The sequence below is a fragment of the Dermacentor albipictus genome, unplaced genomic scaffold (assembly GCF_038994185.2).
Source record: "Dermacentor albipictus isolate Rhodes 1998 colony unplaced genomic scaffold, USDA_Dalb.pri_finalv2 scaffold_86, whole genome shotgun sequence".
Taxonomy (NCBI): domain Eukaryota; kingdom Metazoa; phylum Arthropoda; class Arachnida; order Ixodida; family Ixodidae; genus Dermacentor; species Dermacentor albipictus.
In genome coordinates, this window is record NW_027225640.1 from 299,443 (window position 1) to 323,140 (window position 23,698).

General features: G+C 45.9%; 1 protein-coding gene across 7 annotated transcripts; it reads left to right on the top strand.

Moving 5' to 3' along the window:
- Positions 1 to 1,271: 1,271 nt before the first annotated feature.
- LOC135909902 (uncharacterized) lies at positions 1,272 to 20,905 on the top strand. 7 transcript variants are annotated; one of them, XM_070530336.1, is made up of 7 exons: positions 1,281 to 2,041; positions 2,105 to 2,349; positions 6,710 to 6,858; positions 6,953 to 7,098; positions 13,484 to 13,588; positions 15,809 to 16,043; positions 20,771 to 20,905. In XM_070530336.1, exons 1-7 carry the CDS (start codon positions 2,037 to 2,039, stop codon positions 20,879 to 20,881), a joined length of 996 nt encoding a protein of 331 aa, XP_070386437.1. In that variant the 5' UTR covers positions 1,281 to 2,036; the 3' UTR covers positions 20,882 to 20,905. The 7 variants fall into 7 exon arrangements, 5 of the variants coding, with proteins under 5 accessions (XP_070386441.1, XP_070386437.1, XP_070386439.1 ...); XM_070530338.1 differs by having other exon boundaries at positions 1,281 to 2,038; XM_070530337.1 differs by lacking the exon at positions 6,953 to 7,098 and having other exon boundaries at positions 1,285 to 2,041; positions 6,710 to 6,914.
- Positions 20,906 to 23,698: the final 2,793 nt, after the last annotated feature.

Below are 23,698 nucleotides of genomic sequence, written 5' to 3' on the forward strand. Positions count from 1 at the left end.
AGCTGTGTGCGTAATTCATGAAGCTACTTTAATTAGTTTTTAAATAATTGATCGTGGATGGTTAAAGTAAATTAGTAGTTTGGAGCCCGTCTTCAAGATTATGTAGCTGAGCAAATATATGTTTATTAGAAGTGCTCCTGTACGAGCTGAGAACAAATATTTTGCAATTAGGCGCTCTCTGATTTCCTAAATGACGCGGAAAAAGATCCTGGATAGCATTGAACTGACCGCTTCTGGTCTTTTGAGATATTGTAACCGTGGATTCGGCTCCGTGAGCATGTTCCTTTCGGCCAGACGACTCTTGATTTTTATTCACATTGTTTTTTCCGAAGGCAAGCCATTTAAAGTACAAATATCAATGTAGCAGTGAACGTGTGTTGCCGAAAGCTTGCTTCGTCACAGAAACGATAGAAGATTCAATTACAAACAGATTCTTACAGAAACCCCAGACTCATGCACGCCATGTATCCAGACACGTGCACTGCAAACAGATGCACATCGTGTGGCGAGGTTGCCACACCTAATCTCATGTCATGGGAATGTCAGCACAACCAACAAGTCGGGCAGTGCCGACCACTCCGTCTCTTCCACCGCCAGCCTCCGCCCGCGCTGGAAGACCGCACTGCTCAGCTCCAACCTGACAGCACAACTCTGGGCCGTCCAGCGAGCCGAGGAAGCCGCTTCGAGACAGGGTCTCGAAACCGCGTCCGCGGCGGGTGCCCACACCCACTAGAAAGACGCCGGACTCAAACCTTATCGATTTGAAAATAAAGTTTACGCTCTCTCTCAAGATGGTGCAGATGTGGCGCACCATTGCCCTCACGACATTGCGCAGCCACCGACGGAAACAAGATAACGAAGGTGAACCGCTTAGCAGCTTCTTACGCGGCCGTGCCGATCCAGGGCGGCAATACTGACATCCCAGGCGCTTTCTGTTTTTTCTCAGTTTCGCTGTCAGAAAGAGATAATTGCAAGTGCAGTGTCATTCATTCTTGTCTCGTGGATTTAAATATAGGTTTTAGTGATCTCCACATTCCGTTTGTTTCCAAGAACAGGTGTAAGCAGGAAAATGTTCGCACACACACACGCGCGCACACACTCTCTCTCTCCCTCGAATGCGCGCACACACACTCTCTGCCTCGTACACGCACACACACAGACAATACTCACGCACAAATATCTATGCGCACACGAAAACGCACACATTTGTGCGCAGGCATGCATGCTGAAACATGATGACGTACGCTCGCGCACGTATACATTCACAGGCGCCCATGCATGCACCCTAAGCACGCAAGTGCACATGCATTAACAGGCGCGTACACGGGGACGCGCGCGCAAATGCAGGCATGCAAACACGTCGCGAATGCTCACGTATGGAAACAGGCATTCGCGCTCCTGCAAATGCAAACACGCAGGTACTCGCACGCGTACACTTTCTCTCTCCATCGCACGCACGCACGCACACATAAACACACACACACACACTTTCTCTCCCTCATACACGCTCTCTTGCTCTCTCGCGCGCACACCCACTCTCTCTGCCTCACACAGGCACTCGACGCTCTCTCGCACGCACGCCCTTGTGAGGGCGCTCTCTCGCAAGCCCTCACAAGCTGTCTGCCTCCCTCGCACAAAATCGCGCACTCTCCCTCACAGGATATACGCTCGCCTTCTCTCTTTCTCCCTCGTACGCACACACACACATACTACACACGCACATGTAGACACAAACTCGCACACCTGTTCGCACGCGTGCATGCTGAAACACGCACGTTGCCACACGTACACGTTCACACGCGGCCAGGCATGCACCGCAAGCGCATCTACACGTGCACTAACAATCGTGTACACGCGTCGCGAAAGCTCACATACACTGTTAAAAAAAAACGTAAAATTACAGGAACATTTACGGGACCGTAGCCGCGCGAACGCCGTAGTAGCCGCGTCCTGTAACGGGCTTCAACGGCTGCGAACCCGTTTCTCAAAGGAATCTTATTTGGGGGCATGATAAGTAGTTAAATGTATTGCAACTAATGTGGTGAGTACCGTTATCGTCTGGGACTGCAAGAAAGCTCATCCTATGTCCGTTTCGGTAATGCAGCTATAAAGTTTCAATAGAACTAACTTCTTGCTCGGAACTTGCGCGACGACGCCCGACGACACCACGGCGTGGAAGAACACCGCCAGTCGCACACAGGCCCGACGGCCCGATTTCTATCGTGGTTTCGGATTTGCGAGCCGGAGCGGTTGTGTCCCGGCGGCAACTTTCATTTACAGCGTTTTTCGCTGCTGTAGGGTGCAACCAGCGGTGTGGACTGTACGGCTCCTCTGTCAAAGGATTGCACGGTAAGTTCGAATGAACTTGAAATCTTTGTTGTGTCGAAAAGCTGTTCACCTGCGAATCACTGACGCCCGTGCACCTGCCTTTCAATAATCGCACGCTTCTTTGCTTTAGGTTAGTTTTCTAGGCCTCGTGCGAGTGCTTTTGTGACGGTCAATCGTTGACATACTTTCTGGGCATGCAACTGAACGGCTTAGCTTGCGCTATCGCCCTGGAAATTAAAATGTGTCGCCGAATCGCCGGCCAGTGCTACTCTGTACGAGCTACAACCCGCGACGGCTTTGCCACGTGCTTGAGCGTAGTAGCTCGTACTGAGAGCGATAGTATGTAGTTGATGTACTACTACCTGTAGCCCTGTGCGGGGGCGATTTACGTAGTGTGTCGTTAATGACGGCGTGCTCATATCTCCTGCGTATATCTCGCCACTGCTAATAACGCGCGCCAGCGCGGCTAGAGATGCCACCCGCGCCTCACACGGGCGTTAGATTAAGTGCCGCTGCTCAGGACGCGTTCGAATAACGCTGGAAATAAATTCGCAAGTTGGCTTCGGTCGTCACAGCATGATTATATGTTGGTGAGGCATCACCCACACTTTCCAACGCTGGCGGCGAACAAGGCGCTAGCTAATAAGGCTGCGCTACATCGACAAAGACGCCATTCTTACGGATCAGAGATGCCTTGTTGGTCGAAGACGCCCTGAGCAGCGGCGCGCCCGACGCATGTTCTCGATTACGGCGCTCCAGTAGACAGCGCGTATGGAAACGTGTATGGCATCTCTGGCCACTCGCTCGCTTGACCTGAGGCCTGTAATTCTCCGTTCTAGCGAGGCTCGAGGGGCTGCCTAAGCCACGGTGTGAGACAATATATTTTACAGATGCCCTGCAGAGAAATTGTGTATAATGGGTCACAATTCCAGTGGCAGTGAGTTTACGTGCCAGCATGCGCTAGAGGCAATGATGAGAAAGAGTTCTCATAAGTGAGGGCCGGTTAGCGGGTCGACCTGAGTGAACGCCAGTGAGCGTGAGTACATGTGAATTCAAATATGAATCGCGATTAATGTGAATTGAGTGTCTGAGGGAATGCAAGTGTGAGCGATAGTGTAACTTCCCGAGAGCTAGTTCAGTGTGATGGTGACTGTTACTGAGTATCCTAATTGAGTGTGAGTAAACTATTTGTAGTGCTGGTTTGTTGCTGCAGACGTGTACGTGAATGAGTATCTGTTTCTGAGAGTGTGAGTCAGTGTAATCCTTTGTTGAAAAAGTGCGAGTCAATATCATTTTTCCAAGTTTGCATAGCCGGAAGTAGGAGTGGATATGGCTGTGAATTAATTTTGTACTTCTCTGAGTAAAAGTGAACGCTGCTGAATGTGCATTGTGAGCATGATAGAAACATGAAACTTGTCTTTAATTAATAAAAGCACAGAAATATATATACTACAATATCATTTTCTGAAAACTGAGAAAACTGACATACAATTTCCTTCATTGCACCCAGCAATTTGCAGGTATAGCTGTACCCTGTGCTTTGAAATAATTTGATGAGAAATAATTTAAATATGCACTCTTATGGAACATTTTGTGTGAAGCATGTGCATTGAAGTGCTATAAAGCCTTTCAAGTGTTACGTTGGGTGTTTCCTTTCATAGTGCTCGAGTAGGTACATAGACATGAGTGTTAGCCTGGTCGAGGTGAGCGAGCACATGCCTGAACATTGTCCCCGTTTCATAGGATGCATAGCCACTATAACGGCATGCGTGCACTCGTCACTTATATTGTTCGTCGTTACTTAAAAAGGACTGTTAACTCTCTGAAACATGTACCCAAATTATCGTGCCAATGGAAAAAGATGTCTTAGCATAAAGTATAGAAATGCTTTTTTTTTTCGTTTTCTTTGCATGTTTTATAAATATGAACATTTCATTACTGGTTTAACTGATGATTCACACTACAAATAAATAGATAGGACTAATAATAATAATTATTGGACGTAAAAAATGTTTCCATAACACCTGTAACTGTGAGGTTATGAGGATATTGATAATGTAGTAATGACCTTACTATGTGCAATACCTTTCTATGATATATGAGACACCACTGCAAGAGGTGCAACAAAATTTTCCAATGATTGGAAGCGTTCTTTGAGCACACCTTGTACCATGAAGCATCATCAAGAGGTGTAGAATGCAGTGTTCCTGGCTGTGCGGCTGCATTAAAAAATTACAACATAATGCGAAGCCATATCGCAAGGTGTTATTCTCGACTGCCACCCTGTGGCCCAATCAACTTTCAAGCTTCAACCAAGCCATGCTCTGTTGAGGGCTGTGGGGAAAAAAATGGGCAGTAAAACAGCTTTAATGCGGCACCTTTAAGGAACACCCGACAGGGAGCGTGAGGACTGCTGTTTGTTGCCCAATTGATGGATGCTGTAGCAAACTGAGGACATGGACTTCACTGAAAAACCATCTTTCTGTATACCACAGGGAAAAAAGCAACGAGGCAGACGCAGCAAACATGCCTGAAAAGGAATGTGAAACGACCCCTTGTTGTAGCACCAACTTTGATGGGCAGACCAAGTTTCCTGCAGAGTTCAGACTGGAGACTGAACTGCCTTCTGATATTTTAGATTCTGAGTCCAGTGTTTCCAGCCGTGACTCCTTTCTTGAAAGCCTAGCAATGTTTACCCTGAAGCTTGAGTCAAAGTACCTGATTCCCAGCTCAGCTGTGCAGGATGTAGTTGAAGACATGAAGAGTCTGCACAGCATTTCACAAGAGCAGCTGAAGTGTGAATTGAAGACTCAGTTAATGCTTTCAAATTCTCCAGAAGAAGTGGATAGGGCACTAGAACTTTCCTTCAAGAACAGCAGCCTATCCACAGCATTGTCCTCTGAGGGTGCTCTCCGCTCAAGCTACATGAGGAACTTGTATTATACCAAGAAGCTTTATCACAACAGGTCAGTCGAAATACCTCTGGGGTTAGACTCTCGCAATGACATGCGGCATTACACTTATGTGCCAGTCAAAGAGACTCTTCGTTCCTTGCTGTCTCACCCTGACATAATGTTGAGGCTATCCTTCATCGTGGAGACAAACAAAAACGGGGTGTATCGTGAGTTCACAGATGGCTGTGCTTTTCAGAATCGTATGACTTCAAATGAAAATGTTGTTCACATTATTCCGTACCAGGATGCACTTGAAATTAACCCCCTTGGATCTGCTCGTGGATCAAAATGCTGGCTGTCTACCTAACGCTTGGAAGCCTACTGTGCTTCTTAAGGACTGTTGTTGATTCCCAGCAGTTAGTCTTACTTTACCGTGTGGCAGATTTCAAGAACTTTGGTTGCAGCAAGGTCTTTGAACGACTGATTAAGGACTTGCAAGACTTTGAAGAGGGCATCATGGTTGATGGCCGTCATTACATAGGGTTGTTGCTTTTATATACGGTGACAACCTAGGAAGCCATTGCATTGGTGGCTTTGTTGAGAACTTCAGCAGAGCCTCATACATCTGTCGGTTCTGCGTTACAACAATGCAAGACTTCAAAGATGACAAGCCAGCAGAGCTCAGAACTGTTTCATCCTACACTGAGGCCTTCACTCACGCAAAAGAAAATAAAGCTGACTTTATGGGTGTGAAGCATGACTCTCCATTCAACAAGCTCTCCAAGTTTCATGTTTGCCTTCCCGATCTTCCACCATGTCTTGGGCACGACCTATTTTGAAGGCGTTGTTGACTATGACCTTGCATTAATGATCAAGCACTTTGTGAAGACATTGAATTGGTTTTCCTACCACCACCTTAATACTACTATAGAGTCAAAATTTAAGTACAATCCGTGTCACCAGAAAAACAAGCCAGCACCAGTGAATTAGAAGGGCACAAGGCTTGGAGGTCAGGCAATGCAAAATTGCACACTTCTGTTACTTTTTCCAATAATGGTTGGCGACATGGTACAGGATGCAGGCAATAAAGTGTGGTGCCTCCTCTTGACCCTCCGGGAAATTGTTGCACTTGTAACGGCCACTGCTATTTCTGATGATCAGTTGTCATATTTGAGCCTTCTGATCAGTGATTATCTTTACCATTGAAGAAGGTTGCTTCTTACAGTTTCACTCCGCCCAAAGCACCATTATTTGTCTCGTTACCCTGAGCTAACTAGGCAGTTTGGACCACTTGTGTAGGTGTGGTCCCTTCGATTTGAAAGCAAACACAGCTACTTCAAGCATTGCATCAGAGCATCTGACTACTTCATTAACGTCACATAATCACTAGTACAGAAGCACCAGCTGTTCCAGTCCTATTTGCTAAAGGATGGCCTTTATGGTATGGTCCCTCTGTACTGTTCCGTGACCTAAGTCCTGCCTCGCAGATTGCCACTTGGGACAAAAGTTCGCACAGCACCATCCAAAGCAGCATGAAATGCGGCCTTCAAGAACCTTCAAGAAGTGTGGCACACTTTACAAGCCAGGCTGTTACCTCACGCTTGGTGGAGACCAGTACAACCTCAACTTTGGCAAGGTGCTGCACATAGTCGTCGAACGTGGCCATGATTCGAAGGAGCTCCATTATTTCTTGTGAGGAAAACTGCATCTACCTTTCTTCCAGATTTTAGGCTGTACAAGTTGATAGAGATGGATGGGGAACTACTTCTCTTGCCTGCCACACAGCTGAAGGACATTCACACGTATGCACCATGCAAACTCCAGAGTTGCCTTGTCATCAGGCTTCAGACCTCACATTTGTAGGAGGATTATCAAGGTATGAGATAATTGTGTAAAAAAGCGTAGGTGGCAATCTTTATCAAACTTTTCTCCAGATTTGTTTAAATGGATCTAGGAATCGCCAGTTGAATGCAAAAACCATAGCACCTGCTGTTTCTTGAGTCGCTCAAAAAGTAACTTTTCACACGGTCTCTATATATGCAAAACATAAATGTCAAATTAAAATTTAATAATTAAATATATAAGGAAAGCAGCAACTGGGGCAATACTGTATTAAGGTATTGTGCGACACAGACATTATCTTATCAGACACATTAACAGCAAGCTCCAGATTAAGGAGCAAGCAATTTAATCAGGAATGGTAATAGAAATCATGGGTGACCTTCGTTAACATCATGAAAAATATAAACATGATTGTAAACTAAAGGCCACTCTACAAGCAATGTAAAGGAAAAGGATTGATGCAACCTTAAAAGCGAAAAGATTATGCTCTGGATCAGGAAACAAAGTAGAGTCAACACTACTCTAGTTGAAGTGAAACGGTAGAAATGGACTTGGTTGGGAAGGTAATGTGATGGCAGACAGCTGGCAGACCATCAGATTAAGAGAGTGTCCTCCGAAGGAAGGGAAACGAGGTCGACGAAGGCTGAAGATTAGGTGGAAAGATGTGATTAGAAAATTAGTAAGAATGGCCACACATAGTGCGGAATAGGGAAGGAGGGAGTGGAATAGGATAGGTTGTCGTCCTGCAGTGAACTCAGACAGGCTGATGATGATGAAAGTTCATTGGATGGAAGGGGAAAGGGGGGCAGGACATTTGAACATTTCCTTTGGATCTGCATCTGGTGAAGATGGTGAACATAATGGACATGGGTGGCATTGCATGTAAGAATATTTTTAGTATGTACATTTGTGATGTTGCAGAAGACTAAAAATACAGTAAAAATGTTGTACTATTGCACTAGGTTGCAGTCTGGCAAATGGCACAATGATTGCAACACAAAAGTCAAGAGGGAAACCCTGTGTTGAACCTCTCTTCCACCCTTCTATAGGTTTCCCCAATAATTATGTTCTGCTACCAAATTATGAGCTGGAAGGCAATTGAGAGCGTGGCGTGAAAATGCAATGCTGCTTCTTGGTGATACCAAGTCATGGGGATCTCGAGAGTTTTGGGCCTTACTCGACACATGTATGTTAAGAAATTAATTCATAGAGATAATATGAAAACAGGATTGATCTGTCAAACTTGATATTTTAAGCCGTAGATATATACAAGAAATTAACAAGAATATAACTGTTTGTAGGACATTTGTGTGAACAATTAAGCACCACTAAAGGCTCCCACATTTAATGCCCTCAAATCCATTTGCCCCCTTTTCCTCGCTACAGAGAAACTTTCAACCCTGGATACAGCAGTTATGTCGTGTAAACTAGATGTAGTTTGCCTGCAAGGTTTGAAGGTGGTCTTCGTCTCAATCCCGTCTACATAGAATAGTGACAAGCCAAGCCTGATGTTTCAAGCCAATAAAGACCATGTTTAGTCCGTTAACATTTCGTGTGTAGCCAGTAGGGCCGAGCATCAATTGATTAAAAATGTTGGATATTAGTCAACAAAATGGTCCGTCTTGTTGATGTGCACTAAACCTAAAAAAAGCTTATTCCACATTTATACGTTGCATTAGATAGTTGTTTTTGCTCTTACAGACATGCACCATGCATTTCACACAAATACAGAATAGGAGTTCAGTTGCAGTAGCAGATTTTGCTAGTATTTTCCTTCTATAAGAAGCTTCATATGCCAGAGCACATTTGAATTGCACCAGAAACGTTGGCAATGCGTTGAAATTCCTCAATTGTACAGTCTCGTTCACTCTTAGGGTGAACACGGCTCACCGTGGCCGCGCTCCGTGGGGCGCCAGTGCGTCCGGCGTGGCGGCGCATCGAAGCGAAGCGGCGCAGGCGCACACGGACCCGGGGGGAGGTGCTTCGCGTCATCTGCTACAGTGGTGGAGCGCACTGCCTCTTGCTTTGCTGTAAAGTACACTTCGCTAGACCCAGGTGACTGAGTGCCCGAGGCAGCATTGCGGAAAGGCGCACTTCACTAGCTGGAGCATTTTCCAGCTGTTTCAGTCTACAGCTTGTGAACAGCCTGCTAAATCAATATACAGAAACAGAAACAAGCTTCTCACCGCATAAATCACTTAGCATGTTTTTTATAAGTGATGAGGGTTAAAATACAGTCATTTTTTCGCGCTCTTTATTAGGCTGGGGCCCTTTTATTTTACTCTCACAGCACTTGGTGTAGTGCATACCGAGAAATCTATTAGACGCGCTCTTTTTGGTTGGAGTCATCATGTGATGAGCCTAGCGCTCCGTGTCGCGCATGTCTTGATGCTAGGACGAATTTGCTTGACTTAAGAAAACGACCAAAACCCGCTATAAATTTCACAAAAAGTTAGAGAGCGATTGTTCAATCACGCATCATCATGTTTGCCATGGATTTTACCATTAAGGAGGGCAATACTATTACTTCGACAGCAACTAAGAAGTCATATCCGCTGCTTCGCACTCTCTTATTGACGCGTTAATGTCGCTGGTAGGAGAGCATGGAGCGCTTTACGCGATGTAGGAAAGTGCTCTCCCCGGCACAGCAACTGATTTGGCGGCAATTTTAATCCCCCTTTTCCTCTTTCTACATCCTATTAAGAAACTAAATTCGTTCTTGTCACTGACGCGAGAAGTCGCATTCTCATTTAGAGGAATCGTCAGTCAATTATTTGGTTACGTTGGTTAGGTGAAGTAAAACATGTGGCGCCGACATTTTTTTGGTTGTTTGTTTTTTCTCCTTGGAGTCAATGCATGCTGCATGCGAATGCTGTTTCCGTCCGTTTCGAATAGGTAATTGGAGTGGAAAATCTATAATCTACATGTCTGCTTTCTAGCCTAAATTACGTCTTGCCGGGTAATTAAGTCGTTATTCGCTTCTATTTCATTTCAGAACTTCTGGATAAATTTGGAGATTAGGAGCAATTCATTTCTCTTTTTTTTTTTTTTAGGGGGTAGGCGGGGGTGGGCTGGGCTGAGTGGGTAAAACCCAAATATAAATACGGCACAGGAACCCTTGCCGCGGACAAGCGATGCTGTTGCCGTTGTAGGGAAGTGGCCGTCCGTGTGTTGGACGAACGCGGCCACGATATTTAAACTGGCGGTCATCAGGCCGGCCTGGTGTCGTCTGCACAAAGCGTGCCGGTGGTCGGCAAACGGACTCGCCATTTGTAAAAGCTAAGCCAGGCCCAAGCCAGATTGCTGTGGGTCGGGCCAGTCTACTTTTTAACTGACCATGGGCGTCAGCCCGATCAACCGCCGAGCCCTCCCCCCACCCCCCGCCCTTGTTTTTTTGTTGCTGTTTTTTTTTTTTGCTTAGGTCATACTACCCCATCCTAGCCTAATATGATGATGCGGTGCAGCCAACGACTACTCAACTGAGTGACCGGCCGCTCAGGAGTTAAAGATTCTGGGATGACTCGCCAAACCGAAAGGCACCAGGGGTGTTCCCGTTAAATGCATTTCCGTCGACTTGCATGATGAATTGCATTTTGTTCGGTTGCTGGTTGCCATGGCACTTCAATAAAAACGCTGTAACAGTGCAGGATAATTTCATTTCCCCGGTGCACTTTGGAAACTAGCCATGTCACGGGTACTGGAAAAAGAAAGACGACGCAATGTAGATACGTGCCTACAAAACTTCTCAACGCGTTATATCGGAGATGACCAAAAGGCCACTGAAAGCCGTAAATAGAATCGTCGAGGCTTACAAGAAGGATGGAAGAATTGCGGATGCTCCCCGTAAAGCCCGACAAAGAGTGACCATTGTTGCGGCAGCTGCTGTGAACCCGACCTCCACCGTTCGAGAAATTAAGAACAGCCTGAGGCTGCGTGGCGTCCCTGACACGGCTATGAAGCATCGCCTCTACGCCCCAGCCTAATAAAGAGCGCGGAAAAATGACTGTATTTTTACCCTCATCACTTATAAAAAACATGCTAAGTGATTTATGTGGTGAGAAGCTTGTTTCTGTTTCTGTATATTGATTTAGCAGGCTGTTAAACAGCTGGAAAATGCTCCAGCTAGTGAAGTGCGCCTTCCCGTTTCGGCCACTCAGTCACCTGGGTCTGGCGAAGTGTAGTTTACAGCAAAGCAAGAGGCGGCGCGCTACAGCGCTGTAGCAGACGACGCGAAGCGCCTCCCTTGGGTCCGTGGGCACCTGCGTCGCTTCGCTTCAATGCGCCGCCGCGCCGGACGCACTGGCGCCCCGCGGAGCGCGGCCACGGTGAGCCGCGTACACCCTAAGAGTGGGCGAGACTGTACATCTGTTTGGGCACTGGCTCTATGTATGAAAGAGTGAGATTGTGCTTAATACCCTGCAAAGTGTTGTATCATCACCACTGTGGTTTGAAATCAAGCACATCCTGACAAGTTCTCTGCCTTCTCACTTTCAGCAGAATACATATGTATAGCTGCACTTGAAATCCTGCTGTGACGAAAAGGTGGTGGTTTCAACACAGAAATTAAACTTGCTTGTATAAAGAATTACATGTATAATTTTAAGAGGACATGCTTGACTCATTAAGCACGGGTGACTCGCACCGATTAACCTGATTCAAATCTAATAGTGAATAAAGCTTTAGCCAATAATATGATAGGGTATCAATAAATCACCTAGCCCACGTAGTCAGCAGGCCCAAGCAGGCTTCTCTTTGCAATGCAGAATTATTCCGGGGCTGTTACTTTTCTAATTTTCTAATCCTTTGACGACATATCTTTTGGGGGAAGACAAGCTCCCAGTGATATCGGTAGAATGAAATAAGCCATCCTGGTTTGTCAAACAAGTGTGTAGCTTGAATTAGGGCTTAGCTTTTCATTGCGAAGATAAAATACATATGTTGCTGATTGGTTACAAGCATGAACCCCCGTTTTCAACCAACAAGGACGCAGCACCACCATTGCTCATGTAGAGTACCGACAAGGGGCTAACAATATTACATGTGTGCAATCCTTTCGACATTATAAACTTAACCATTGTGTAACAGGAACACTAGGGAGAGCATCTGCTTGCTGCCATGCCAAAGTGACATACACTGCAAAATTTCAATTTAATTGAGTTTGAAACTTCCTGCTGTGCTGACTTCATGCTGAGCTGGCTGATTGCAAATTCGACACCCAAGTGATGTCATTTAAGAAAATGAAAATCAATGCACACTTATTGCAGCTATAGGAATTGGAGTAGTATGCCTACTAAGCAGAAGAGCTTTTACAGCGAAGCTATATATGGCTAGGCAAAACCAAAATCTGTTTGTCCGATGGGCGCAGAAACTGTCATCAGCAATAGCTCGAGCGCCGTTGTCTTCTTCCACAGCTGGCACAACTCAGCGCAACTGCACGAATACACTCGTGCCAATTCTTGTGCGTTCGTCATCGTCTTCTTCCGCAGCTGGCTCCTTTGTGCAAAAAGCTATCAGCATCAGCAATGGCTCAAGCATTGTATTGTTCCACAGCTGGCGTCGTTGCCTCCCATCATTCCAGAGTAGAATTTCACTTCTGTTGTCGTAATGGGGAGGCCGCGTTTATGGGGGTATGGGAATATGAGCCATTCTTTGTCTTACGTGACCAACAGATTTAACAACAGAGGTGATACGCTAATGTTTGTGCGTACCTATCCTCACGATGACCACCAATCAGGACAATAAATATGTTCGTACTTTGGTAAAAATTATGTCACCTCTGTGTCGTGCGCTAAACAGCTTCGCTGGTCACCCACCTTTACAGAGCGGAGTGGTTCATGATATTTTTTTTCTTGAGCGGTGGATTAACAGTAAGCCCACTTGTGTTTTTGGCGGTGCAGCGGTAATTGTGCAGTGGGCTGCTGCAATTTCACAGTGCAATTAGTTGAATCTTCATGCTCTGGCTTGGATAAGCAGCACTGTAATTTTGTTGTAATCTAATAGAAGCCATGTTACATGAAGAGTTGTGCCGGGTATGGATTAGCATCAATTTATAGTACTAGGTGGCAATCTGAAGGGGTGAGCTGAAGGTACTAAATGATGCCAAGTTTGGGATGGCCTGACATGCCTGCTGCTCATCTTTAGAAGCTCCTAAGAAATGTGCCTTGTGTTAGTGTTAGTTTTTGTTACGTTTATTTATACTTTAGTGTTTGGTATACAAAGTGCAGACTACAAACGTGAATGATTTCATTTGAGCTCTCAGGGCTGTGCGATTGGTGTTTTTTGTGCAGGATAAGGAGGTTCATGTGCTCGCCCCTTCGTAGATTTCTGAATGTAGCTAAAACTCACCTGTGGCAAAGCCTGAAAATTGTGTGCATTTTATTTCTGTGTACAAGGTAATAAATACTCTATGCTGCTTGCAGGTCTATCTACTTGATGGAACAGAGGTTGATGAAGAGGCTTTCAGCTGCTTGGCTGAATCCGTTGAGATTGGCACTCATACGTTCACTGTGTGCAATGGATTTCAGGCAAGTCTATTCAAACATCACTACTTTTACTGAAAGGGCGCACATGCTGATTTCAGGCACACTTTGTATGCTAGATGTTATGGTGATGTTGTGGTGCTGTTGTGGTCTAAGTTGAAAGCTATGGTTCATGCTTTTCAGGCGACGATGAAGTCAGGTCATCGAGCAGCAGAGACCTGGCACTTTCATTTCTAAGGTAGAGCTCTCTTGGTAAAACCTTAGCCAGGATGTGCCGGGTGCCTTAGAGAAAGGTGCGTATCTTCGGCCACCAGATAAACAGGAAGTAGTGAGAATGATAGCAGCTGCATGCCGAAAAGTAAAGGACCGACCTTCTGCGAAAGAAATCGAGAACATTGCAAACCATGCTGTCGGCAAATTCCCACATTCACTTGGTGACCCTAACTCCAGCTCAAACTCAGTTTCCTCGGTGGGCCTAGCCTACAAGATTGAAACAAGAATTGAAAACACCCGCAGAGGCTGTAAGCGTCTCGCATAGGCACCCTCTGGTAGCACGAAGACAAAAAAACAAACCTCGAATTCTTCGTATGGCTGCATTGATTGGCAGCCTGCTACTGTCACATTAACGCCTGATGAGCTAGAATCATCAAAGAAAGTCTTGGCTGGGCAAGCACTGAACGCACCATGTGAAGAGGACATCCCCCTCCAGAGGAAGGCAATGGGACAATGCTACCCTTTGATCAAAGCCTTTATACATTCTTCAGAGCCAGTGCACTCAGCCAATGAAATTAAGGAGATGTGGCCATTACTGTTTAAGAAGGAAGATCTTCACGACTATTTCCAAAGGTATATGTTTCATTGAGCTACTAGGGGACTTTTATTCACATTGTGTAACTGTGGTAGTATAAGCAGCAGAAAAGAGAAACTGAAATGGTTGCGTAAGTTGAACAAAAGTAAATAGAAAAATTGAGGAAGTTGGCAGTGAGTGATTTCACCATTCTTCTCTGATTGGTCCAGTCTGAGCTTGAGAATACACAATTCTTGCGAGTTCCATGCGAGTTCTAGGAGCAAAGTGCAAGTGACGAGCAGAGTGACCAAGTAGGTAGAAACATCTCACCATCGGTTCCAGCAGAAGTGCAATTGCCTTTCATCCTCTCTTCCTGTGTTTGCTTCACACTAGCAGTACCCACAGTGACCTTTGTGGTTTCAAGCCAGGGTATTTTGAAGTAGTGCAGAGGCATTCTGTCAAGGCTGTTTGTGGGGCAGTGACTGGCCATAACTGCTGTAAAATAGCTCTGCAGTAGACTTCAGCAACGTCGACTACAATAGTACTCTTACTGTCCATATCTTGTTGTGAACAGCATTTGAAGCAAGTGCATCTGAAGCTGGGGCGAGCTTTTAGCTTTAGCTGGAAGCAGCTCAGAGTACCTTTATGGACAAAATAGCAGCAAAGAGGAATTTGCCTCATTCTTTGGACATGGTGACAATATTCCATAGAGTTAATTTAAGTGCACTTCAGCAAGATTGATTGATTGATTCTGGAGTTTTACGTGCCAAAACCACTTCTGATTATGAGGCACACCGTAGTGAAGGGCTGCGGATTAATTTTGACCACTTGGGGTTCTTTAACATCAGCTAGATCCAGACAGAAAGGCTGAAGTACATATAAGCTAAATAATTTCAGGTTTTGTGTAACTTATATCAATGAGAAATTTTTTGCACATATGCATACTTGAAATGAAAGAAGCATGTAAAATAAGGCAGTTATTGTTGTAGGATGAAAATTGTCCTTTGCATTAGTGTATGCAAAACCACGTATATATCAATGTTTATGCAGCGCAGTTAAAGCATGCTGAAGCATAGAGTTTGGAAGCTGTGGGGCATAGAGAAAGCCACTTAGGTCTGGATGATGCAAGAACGTAGGTTATGTATACCCACAGTCTGCAAACGTGCCCTCTAGCTTGTGAATTGGTCCATGGTAGCAGGACTGGACTGTTTGGGAGTGTTTGGGTTTTTGTAGGAAACGAAAATATGCACATGTGCTGACTTGCAACTAAACTTTCAACCATGGATTGAACACAATGCAGCAAAATCATGTGTTGATGCAGATAACACAAATGTGCTAAAAGATTAAGAAATATAACAGGCGTATGCCTCTACAAGTATTTCTATGATGTACCAATGTGCTCAGCTCTTTATTCGTCCATATGTAAGAAATATATGGGTACATAATCGCATTTTATTCTCTGCATCTCTTTCTTTAAGACTTCGAGGGGTGCGAATGGATGGAAGGCTGAGCATCATACCCAGAGATGTAGTGCTGGTGCTTACATCATTCTTGCACTCGAACACGGGGAATGACGCAGTGCTGGAGTGGAGTTCGAAGATAACGCAAGCAGAGACCAGTTTGGGTGACAAGGATGCTGCATCAGTCAGTCTTATACCCCTTGTGGTGTCCTACTTCAAAGATGACCTCAGCCAACTCGTACAAGTACATGAGGTAAGAGCCGGTGTTAACATGCATGCATTGTATGCAAGTCACATGTGCACAAGGTTTAGTCAGTTCTTGGGGTGTAATGTTGGCAGTGAGTGATCGGTTAATGGTCATTCTTTGATTTCTGCTGCATAAGTGAAAGATTATCTTTGCTTTTTTTTTACAGTTGTATGTGGCTGTACCTTGAATGTACAGCACAATGTGCAGCCTGTAGTTATTTTTTACAGTAGTTTCCAAACATACAGCACTTGCAATAACAAATCTCGCCCTTTCCTCCACTCCTGCAAACTCGCTGTGAAACAAACAAATTACAGATTTCACCTAAAAACTTACACTAGCTGCATTAAACACAGGAAAATCCCAGAAGACCTTAGAATTAAGGTTAGATGTGCCCTCAGCTTTTCTGCCTTCAGACTATTATTGAAGTGGAACGCTGTCATAGAAAATGCGTAGCTCTCTTTAATTATATTCTCGAACACTGCCGGGAACTACTTATGATAATTACTAATCAGCTTGACAGCATAAATTTATCTGAACTGGAAAAAAGAGGACTTGAACAATTCGTAGAAACTAGGGAGGAAAACCTACTAGATAAATACCAACACAAAGGTATTGGAACCACAGATCCACCCAAGAAAACTGCTATGACTTCTGCGGCACATAGCTCCACCGATAGTGCTACGAGCGAGCATCCAGAGCACTGCAGCAATGTAGTAGACATATCACAGAGTTTAAATCTCGATGAAGTTGATCTCCTCAAACGTGGTCTGACATTTTGTCTCACGAACAGTGCAGTAAATGAATGTGAACTCCACAAGGATGTAACAGTTTTAAAGGTGCATGCGCATCAAGGGATTCTTTTTCGATAGGCCAGACGTAGGAAAACAGGATAAAGACTCTTAGACCACCTAGCACGTGGACACCGGAAGTCGAACAGTGCCCTTACTTTGAGTTGTGCATAAAGCTAATATCAGAGGAAATTCTAGTGTCAACGCGGCGTTGCCGCTAGAGCAAAAGTTTGTCCCCCGCTCAACACCAAATTCTTGAAAGAACTTGCCGAAAGAATGGATGTTGTAATAAAACCGGCAGACAAAGGTGGTAGTATTGTAATCTGGCCTATAGAAAACTACAAAAATGAGGCCTTCAAACTGCGCAACCATGCCCATTGCACAAAACTTGACTCTAATACCCCTGTTACACGGGCACTTTAATGGCCGTTAAGGAAAACGGCAGTTGGCCTTAACGACCGTTAGGCGGAGTTACATGGCAGCGCGAGCGCCGTTGGAAATCCAACAGTGATTGAAATCAACGGAGCTCGCCGGTCTCCGTTGCGCCGCCGCTCCGGTCCGTTTTGTCGTGCAGTAGACAAGATGGCAGCAAAATTTTTTTAGAGTTGGCGAGGTAAAAAGTTCAAGAGTCACGTGATCAATAGTTGAAACGGAAGTGAACCGACTGAGAATGGAAAGTGCCGTTACGGCGTTCAACTGCCGTTTGCGTTAACGGCCGTTGCAAGTGCCCGTGTAACGGGTATAACCCTACTTCGGTTTGCACCAACCTTGTCCAAAGTACAATAGCAGAGCTCCTGTCCCAGGAACTGATCACCCAGTCTGAATATAGCTTTATGATGCCCAAGAACAAAGAAGCAGGCCGCTTTTATCTTCTTCCTAAAATATCATCAGGTTCTTGTAGAAGAAATATTCGCAGCAGAAATCTCAGTACGGCCTACAGTGTCTAATAACAACACACCCACCGAGTCACTATCTAAATTCTTAAATCACCACTTGTCAAACATCCTGCCCACCCTCTTATCTTTTGTTCAAGACGCCTCACTTCCTTCGAATTATCGACGGCATTAACGCCAACCAAATCCTCTCAGACAGTGCTATTCTAGTAACTTTAGATGTTTCTGCGCTTTACACTAACATACCCATGAGTGAAGGAATTAAAGCCGTATCAAAGTCCCTCACGGTCTCCTCAAGCGCACGCTCCTGAAGTTTACCTGTCACTCCTTAGGTTAGTTCTCACACTAAACTACTTCTAATTAGTTTCTACTCGCTACCTGCAAACTTTCGGCACAAGCATGGGAACACCATTCGCTCCCACGTATGCCAACATTTTCATGCGGCAGCTTGAAGCAAACCTCATATAATATCATACCCTTTAAAACCCCACACCTATCGGCATTACATTGACGACATATTTATAATATGGGAACGTTGCAAAAGTGCACCATAAGTAGCCATTTCAACCACTTTCACCCGAGTATTAACTTTACAGCTCGCCACTCTCCTAGTCAAATCAACTTCCTCGACCCGACGGTCTGCATAGAAAATGGGAAACTGAGAACAACACTACTGGAAGCCTACGGATATCTAGCAGTATTTGGACTACAGCAGTCGATCATCCGTGACACTGCGAACGAGAAATTTTTGGCAGACAAGCAAAACCAAGAATATTAGCGAAGAACGATTGTATCCACCATCTAAATGACTTTAAAGCAACACTAGCAGAAAGAAACTATCCACACATTCCTCTCGACAGGACTTATGACGTCGCACCAAGATTGAACAGGCAGCCAGAATTAGCTATGAAAGAGCCTACGTCAGAACCTTAGAGCCCACCAGCTTTTATTACAAAATATAGTGGAACCCCGTTCATACGTTTTTCACCGGACCGAGGAAAAAAAAGCGTAACAGCCGGGAAAACGCAGCAGTGAGGATAGCTCCAAAAATGAATGAAAAAAGTGCAGCTTCAACTATAGACAATTTATTTCCACAGAGTGTGCTTAGAACTTTAAAATGTCTAGAATGGTGGCTTGCGTTTCTTTCGCTCACTAGAAATCGCCACACGTTTCTCAATAGCCTGGAAGGCCGCATTGCTGTCAGCGTAGCTGTGAGGTGCGACGTACCTGCGGAGGTCCAGAGCCGCGACGGCTTTTCCAACGCTAGTATTTGGCAACTCCCCGGCATCATGCGGCTCGTGCTTCTCCTCGTCACCGCGCCACGGCAATGGCAACGGACGGAGGAATATCCGCGGGAAATTTTGCCCTCTTTGGCGTAATCATGCTAACATGCTAACGATAGTTTAGTATTCCTGCGCAGTGCACGCATCCGAGCAGTCCAGTTGCGCGCAGCGCGGCGTGGTTTCTCGAGAAATGTAAACAAGAGGAGAGCTGGCCCGATAGGCGGAGCAACGCCATGAGCAACACCAACTTCCGGCTTCCCTTTAGCTATGGCTTCGCAAAGAGTGACGTCAGGGCCTCTCCTGAGTTTCCTTCCTCCGTGAGTCAACCCGTCCAACAAACCATGCGGTGACCGTAATCACAGTGATGAGAGTGAGAGCATTTTTCACGAATGGCCACCTAGTGGCGGCCTCTCGAACTGGCGTGCGGCTTCTTGCAGCCAGTTCCATAGCCAAGCCCGGTCAAAACTCGTCAAAAGCCAAAATGGCGGTTGGAGTGCGTTGCCTAGTTTAGCCCAGGCGGGTTCGGGTTGCGACGCATCATGCGGGAATGTTTTCACAGCTACTACGTAACTGCGGGGTTCCTTATACATTTACCCGTCATGGTTGCTCAGTGGCTATGGTGTTGGGCTGCTGAGCACGAGGTAGTGGGATCGAATCCCGGCCACGGCGGCCGCACTTCGATGGGGGCGAAATGCGAAAACACTTGTGTACTTAGATTTAAGTGCACGTTAAAGAACCCCAGGTGGTTAAAATTTCTGGGGTCCTCCACTACGGCGTGCCTCATAATCAGAAAGTGGTTTTGGCACGTAAAACCCCATAATTTAATTTTTCTTATACATTTGATCCTATGGAAGCTATGCCGCGACCGGATGAAAACAGCGCAGCAGCCGTGAAAAACGCAACAGTGAGGAACGTAGCAGCGGGGTTCCACTGTATTCTAATGCACTCCCGAACATAAACAACATCCTACAAAAATAGCGCCCAATATTATCAAGTAACGAGCGTTTGAGAAAAGTGTTCCCGGTGATACCAAGAGTGACCTATCGCCGCAACAGAAATTTTAAGGACATGTTAGTGCATGCAAAAGTCAGCCAACATCATTCCCCCGTAATAAAATCATGCTCTCGCTTCAGGTGCAAAACCTGCAGGCACCTTCCAAGTGACCTTACAATTAAAAGCACCCCAAATGGCTATGTACACGAAGTGAAAACTAGCTCTACTTGTACTAGTTCCGATATTATATGCTTAAGTGTTCTTTCTGTAAGAAAGAATATATCGGTAAAACGGGACAATCAAAGAATGTCAAGTTAAACAGACATCGCACGGACACAGCTAACAAGCTTCCCAAAGGCGTCGCCGAACCAACCAGGTCATAACTGATGAACTTAACCTCTATATCCTACACTCAAATTTCCATTTTGCATGAGACAGAAAATAGAGAATCATGCCTCATCCATAAATTCAGGACATTGCAACCGATATGCATAAACGTTTGAAAGGGAGATTTAGAATTTATTCGCTGTGCTAAATTTCAAAGTATGTGGGCAACAGCACTTATTTAACACTGGTTTGCCCTGTACCCCCCCCCCTTTTTCAATATACTTATGTATACGTGTATATATGTATATATATATATTTGTCAACAGTATTCCAGCCTCCCCTCCATCCTTTACTTATATTTATTCCCCTCATTCGTTCATTTATATATTCATTACTTTTTTTCTTCCAAGAGCTACATTTTCTGCCACTAATTTTATTCTCTCTTTCAGCGAAAGGATAGTTCACTGACCTCCAGTGAAGCATATAGTACCCCACCCGCCCTTGTTGTCCAGGCCCCTTCCACGAGAGAGAGAGAGAGAGAGAGAAAAAATGATAAATGAAAGGTAGGGAGGTTAACCAGGACTGAGCCCGGTTGGCTACCCTACAATGGGGAAAGGGGGACGGAAAGATTAAAAGGAGAGAAAGTCCACTGGGGATATCAGTCGGGTCACTCAGTTCAGATCACAGATGCTGACTCAATCCGGTATCTTTCAAATATCGCAGCAGTGCTTTTGTGGCCTTTTGTAGCTGCCATATGCGAGGCCATAATCCCGAAATCTTGTTCAAAGTGAACGGCTTTCCATCTAGCTGATTGAGAGCTGTGCAGAGGTCTTGCCTTTAATCTTCAAAAGATGGGCAGTAGCACAGTAGGTGTTCTATGGTTTCCTTGACACCGCAGGCATTGCACTCGGCGCTATCAGCCATTCCAGTCAAAAATGCATATGCATTTGTGAATGCGACGCTCAAACGTAAGCGGCACAGCACTGTTTCCTCATTTCGCTGAAGACCTGGGAGCAGCCGCATTTGCATAGAGGGATCGTGACAATGCAATCGATGTTGAGTGAATTAAGGTGTGTGGCACTTCTCCAATGTCAAAGAGTGCGCTAGCTTGCCTAAGTGTTGGGTTGCGTCGGTCCGCGATAAAGGTGTAGATGCACTGGTTGCTCCTTCGTGTGCTTTCCTAGCAGCTTCGTCAGCGAGGTCGTTCCCGGAGATACCGCAATGACCAGGCAGCCACTGAAACACGACGTCGTGTCCTTTCGTGATCATGTGATGGTGCATTTCTCGTATCTCCGACATGAGTTGTTCACACGACCCGCGACGAAGAGATGACAGAAGACATTGTAAGACCACCTTTGAATTGCAGAATATTGACCACCGATTAGCCGGTTGGTTATTAATATAATCAACGGCACCTCGGAGGGCAACAAGCTCTGAACCAGTCGATATTGTCAAGTCAAAAATCTTGTATTGGATGCTTAGTGATTGTGATGGTATAGCCACTGCGCTGGTGGAGCTGTTCTGAGTGGAAGAACCATGCGTATATATGTGGACTCGATCAAAGTAGAAAGTGTGCAAACAATCCAGAGCTGCTTGCTTCAAGGCTAAGGTAGGCAGGTCGGTCTTCTTTCTTATCCCTGGAACCGTAAGACGCACTTGAGGTTGTTTTAAACACCACAAAGCTGAGGTTGAACGTGCTGAGGGTGTGAAACCCGATGGTAAGAAGGCACGATGGATGCTGACCTTGTTGGAGAAGGACGCCTGCGGTCGTCGTTTTGGCAGGCATGCAAAAGAGCTTGACTGCATCCGTGAAACATGACGAATATGGCCTCTAAGCGTTTCGGTGCTAATGTAAGTCGTGATCGTATGGTCTTGAGCCATTATAATGGCTCCTGCTGTTGAGGTGCTCCGCAAAAGGCCTAGGCAAACACGTAGTGCCTGCGCCTGCACGCTCTGAAGTACTCGAAGATTTGACTTGCATGTTTTAGCACGCACGGGAGAGCTATAGCGTAGGAATCCGATGAAAAGTGCTCGGTAGAACTGTAGCATGGAGCCCACTGACGATCCCCATGTTTGCCGGCGATGAACTTGAAGACGTGAACAATAGATGCGAGCTTCTTCTTTAAATGGGTAACCTGAGGGCTCCAAGTGAGGTACCGGTCCACAATGACGCCCAAAAACCAGTGATTTCTCTTGTAGGAGATAGGCTGACCATTGATACATACTGGATAACGAGTCATCGCTTTTCGCGTAAAAGCGACTAAGGCACATTTTTCTGTTGAGATGGTAAGGCCTAGTGTGTGAAGGTAGTCAGATGCCTATGTTGCTGCTTTCTGTAGCCATGCGCGAACCTGCAGGCGAGTGACCGGTGATGTCCAGATGCAGATGTCGTCGGCGTAGATTGAGACACTCACTGTTTCCTCACTCACCTTACAAGCGGCGGTCTCTGCAGTCGAAACCTCCGACTATCTCCACTCAAATCAAAGCTGCTCGTCTACCGCCCGCGCCGCCGGCCCAAGCCTACAGCCGAATCACGCCAATGTGACGACATAATCCTCTATACGCAAGACGGCTCCTGCATTCCCTGAGTCCCAAAAAAACACATCCTAGGCATGCATATAACAGCCAACGGGTCAAACATAGAAGCTATTCGCAAAATCGAAGGCAAGGTTACAGCGGCTACCCGCCTGATCAAACGCATTACAAGCAAGTGCACGGGCATGAAGGAGGACAGTGTCCATGCGACTCATACACTCTTTCGCAATCAGTCACATCACTTATGCGGCTGCCTTCCACAACTGGAATGTCACCGAAAGGGAGAAAATCAACACCCTTATACGCAAGACTTACAAGATCGCCCTTGGTCTACCGGAGTCCACAAGCACTGCTCGTCTGCTACAGCTGGGGGTATACAACATGCTTTAGGAAATCGTGGATGCGCAAAGAACCTCTCAACTCGCATGTCTCTGACAGCCACGGGCCGGCACATCCTGCAGAAACTCGGCTTCAACTACCACGTTCAACACGGTCAGAAACAGGTCATTCCACCCGACCTCAGCGACACGCTGGTTGTCACCCCTATCCCTCAAAACATGCACCCCGAATTTAATCGGGGCCGACGCCAGGCCTGTGCCAAGGCACTGCTGCACTCCTTGGGCGGAAAGAGGACTCCATGCTTTGTAGACGCCGCAGAATACACACGAGAACACCGATTCACGGCGGTAGTTGTAGACGTTATCTCCCGGCTTACGCACGCGTCTAGTGTCACAACGGAATACCCTGAAACAGCGGAAGAGGTAGCGATTGCGCTTGCACTTACCGACCCCCTCTGCGAGGTAGTTTTTAGCGACTCACAATCTGCACTTCGCAACTACGCA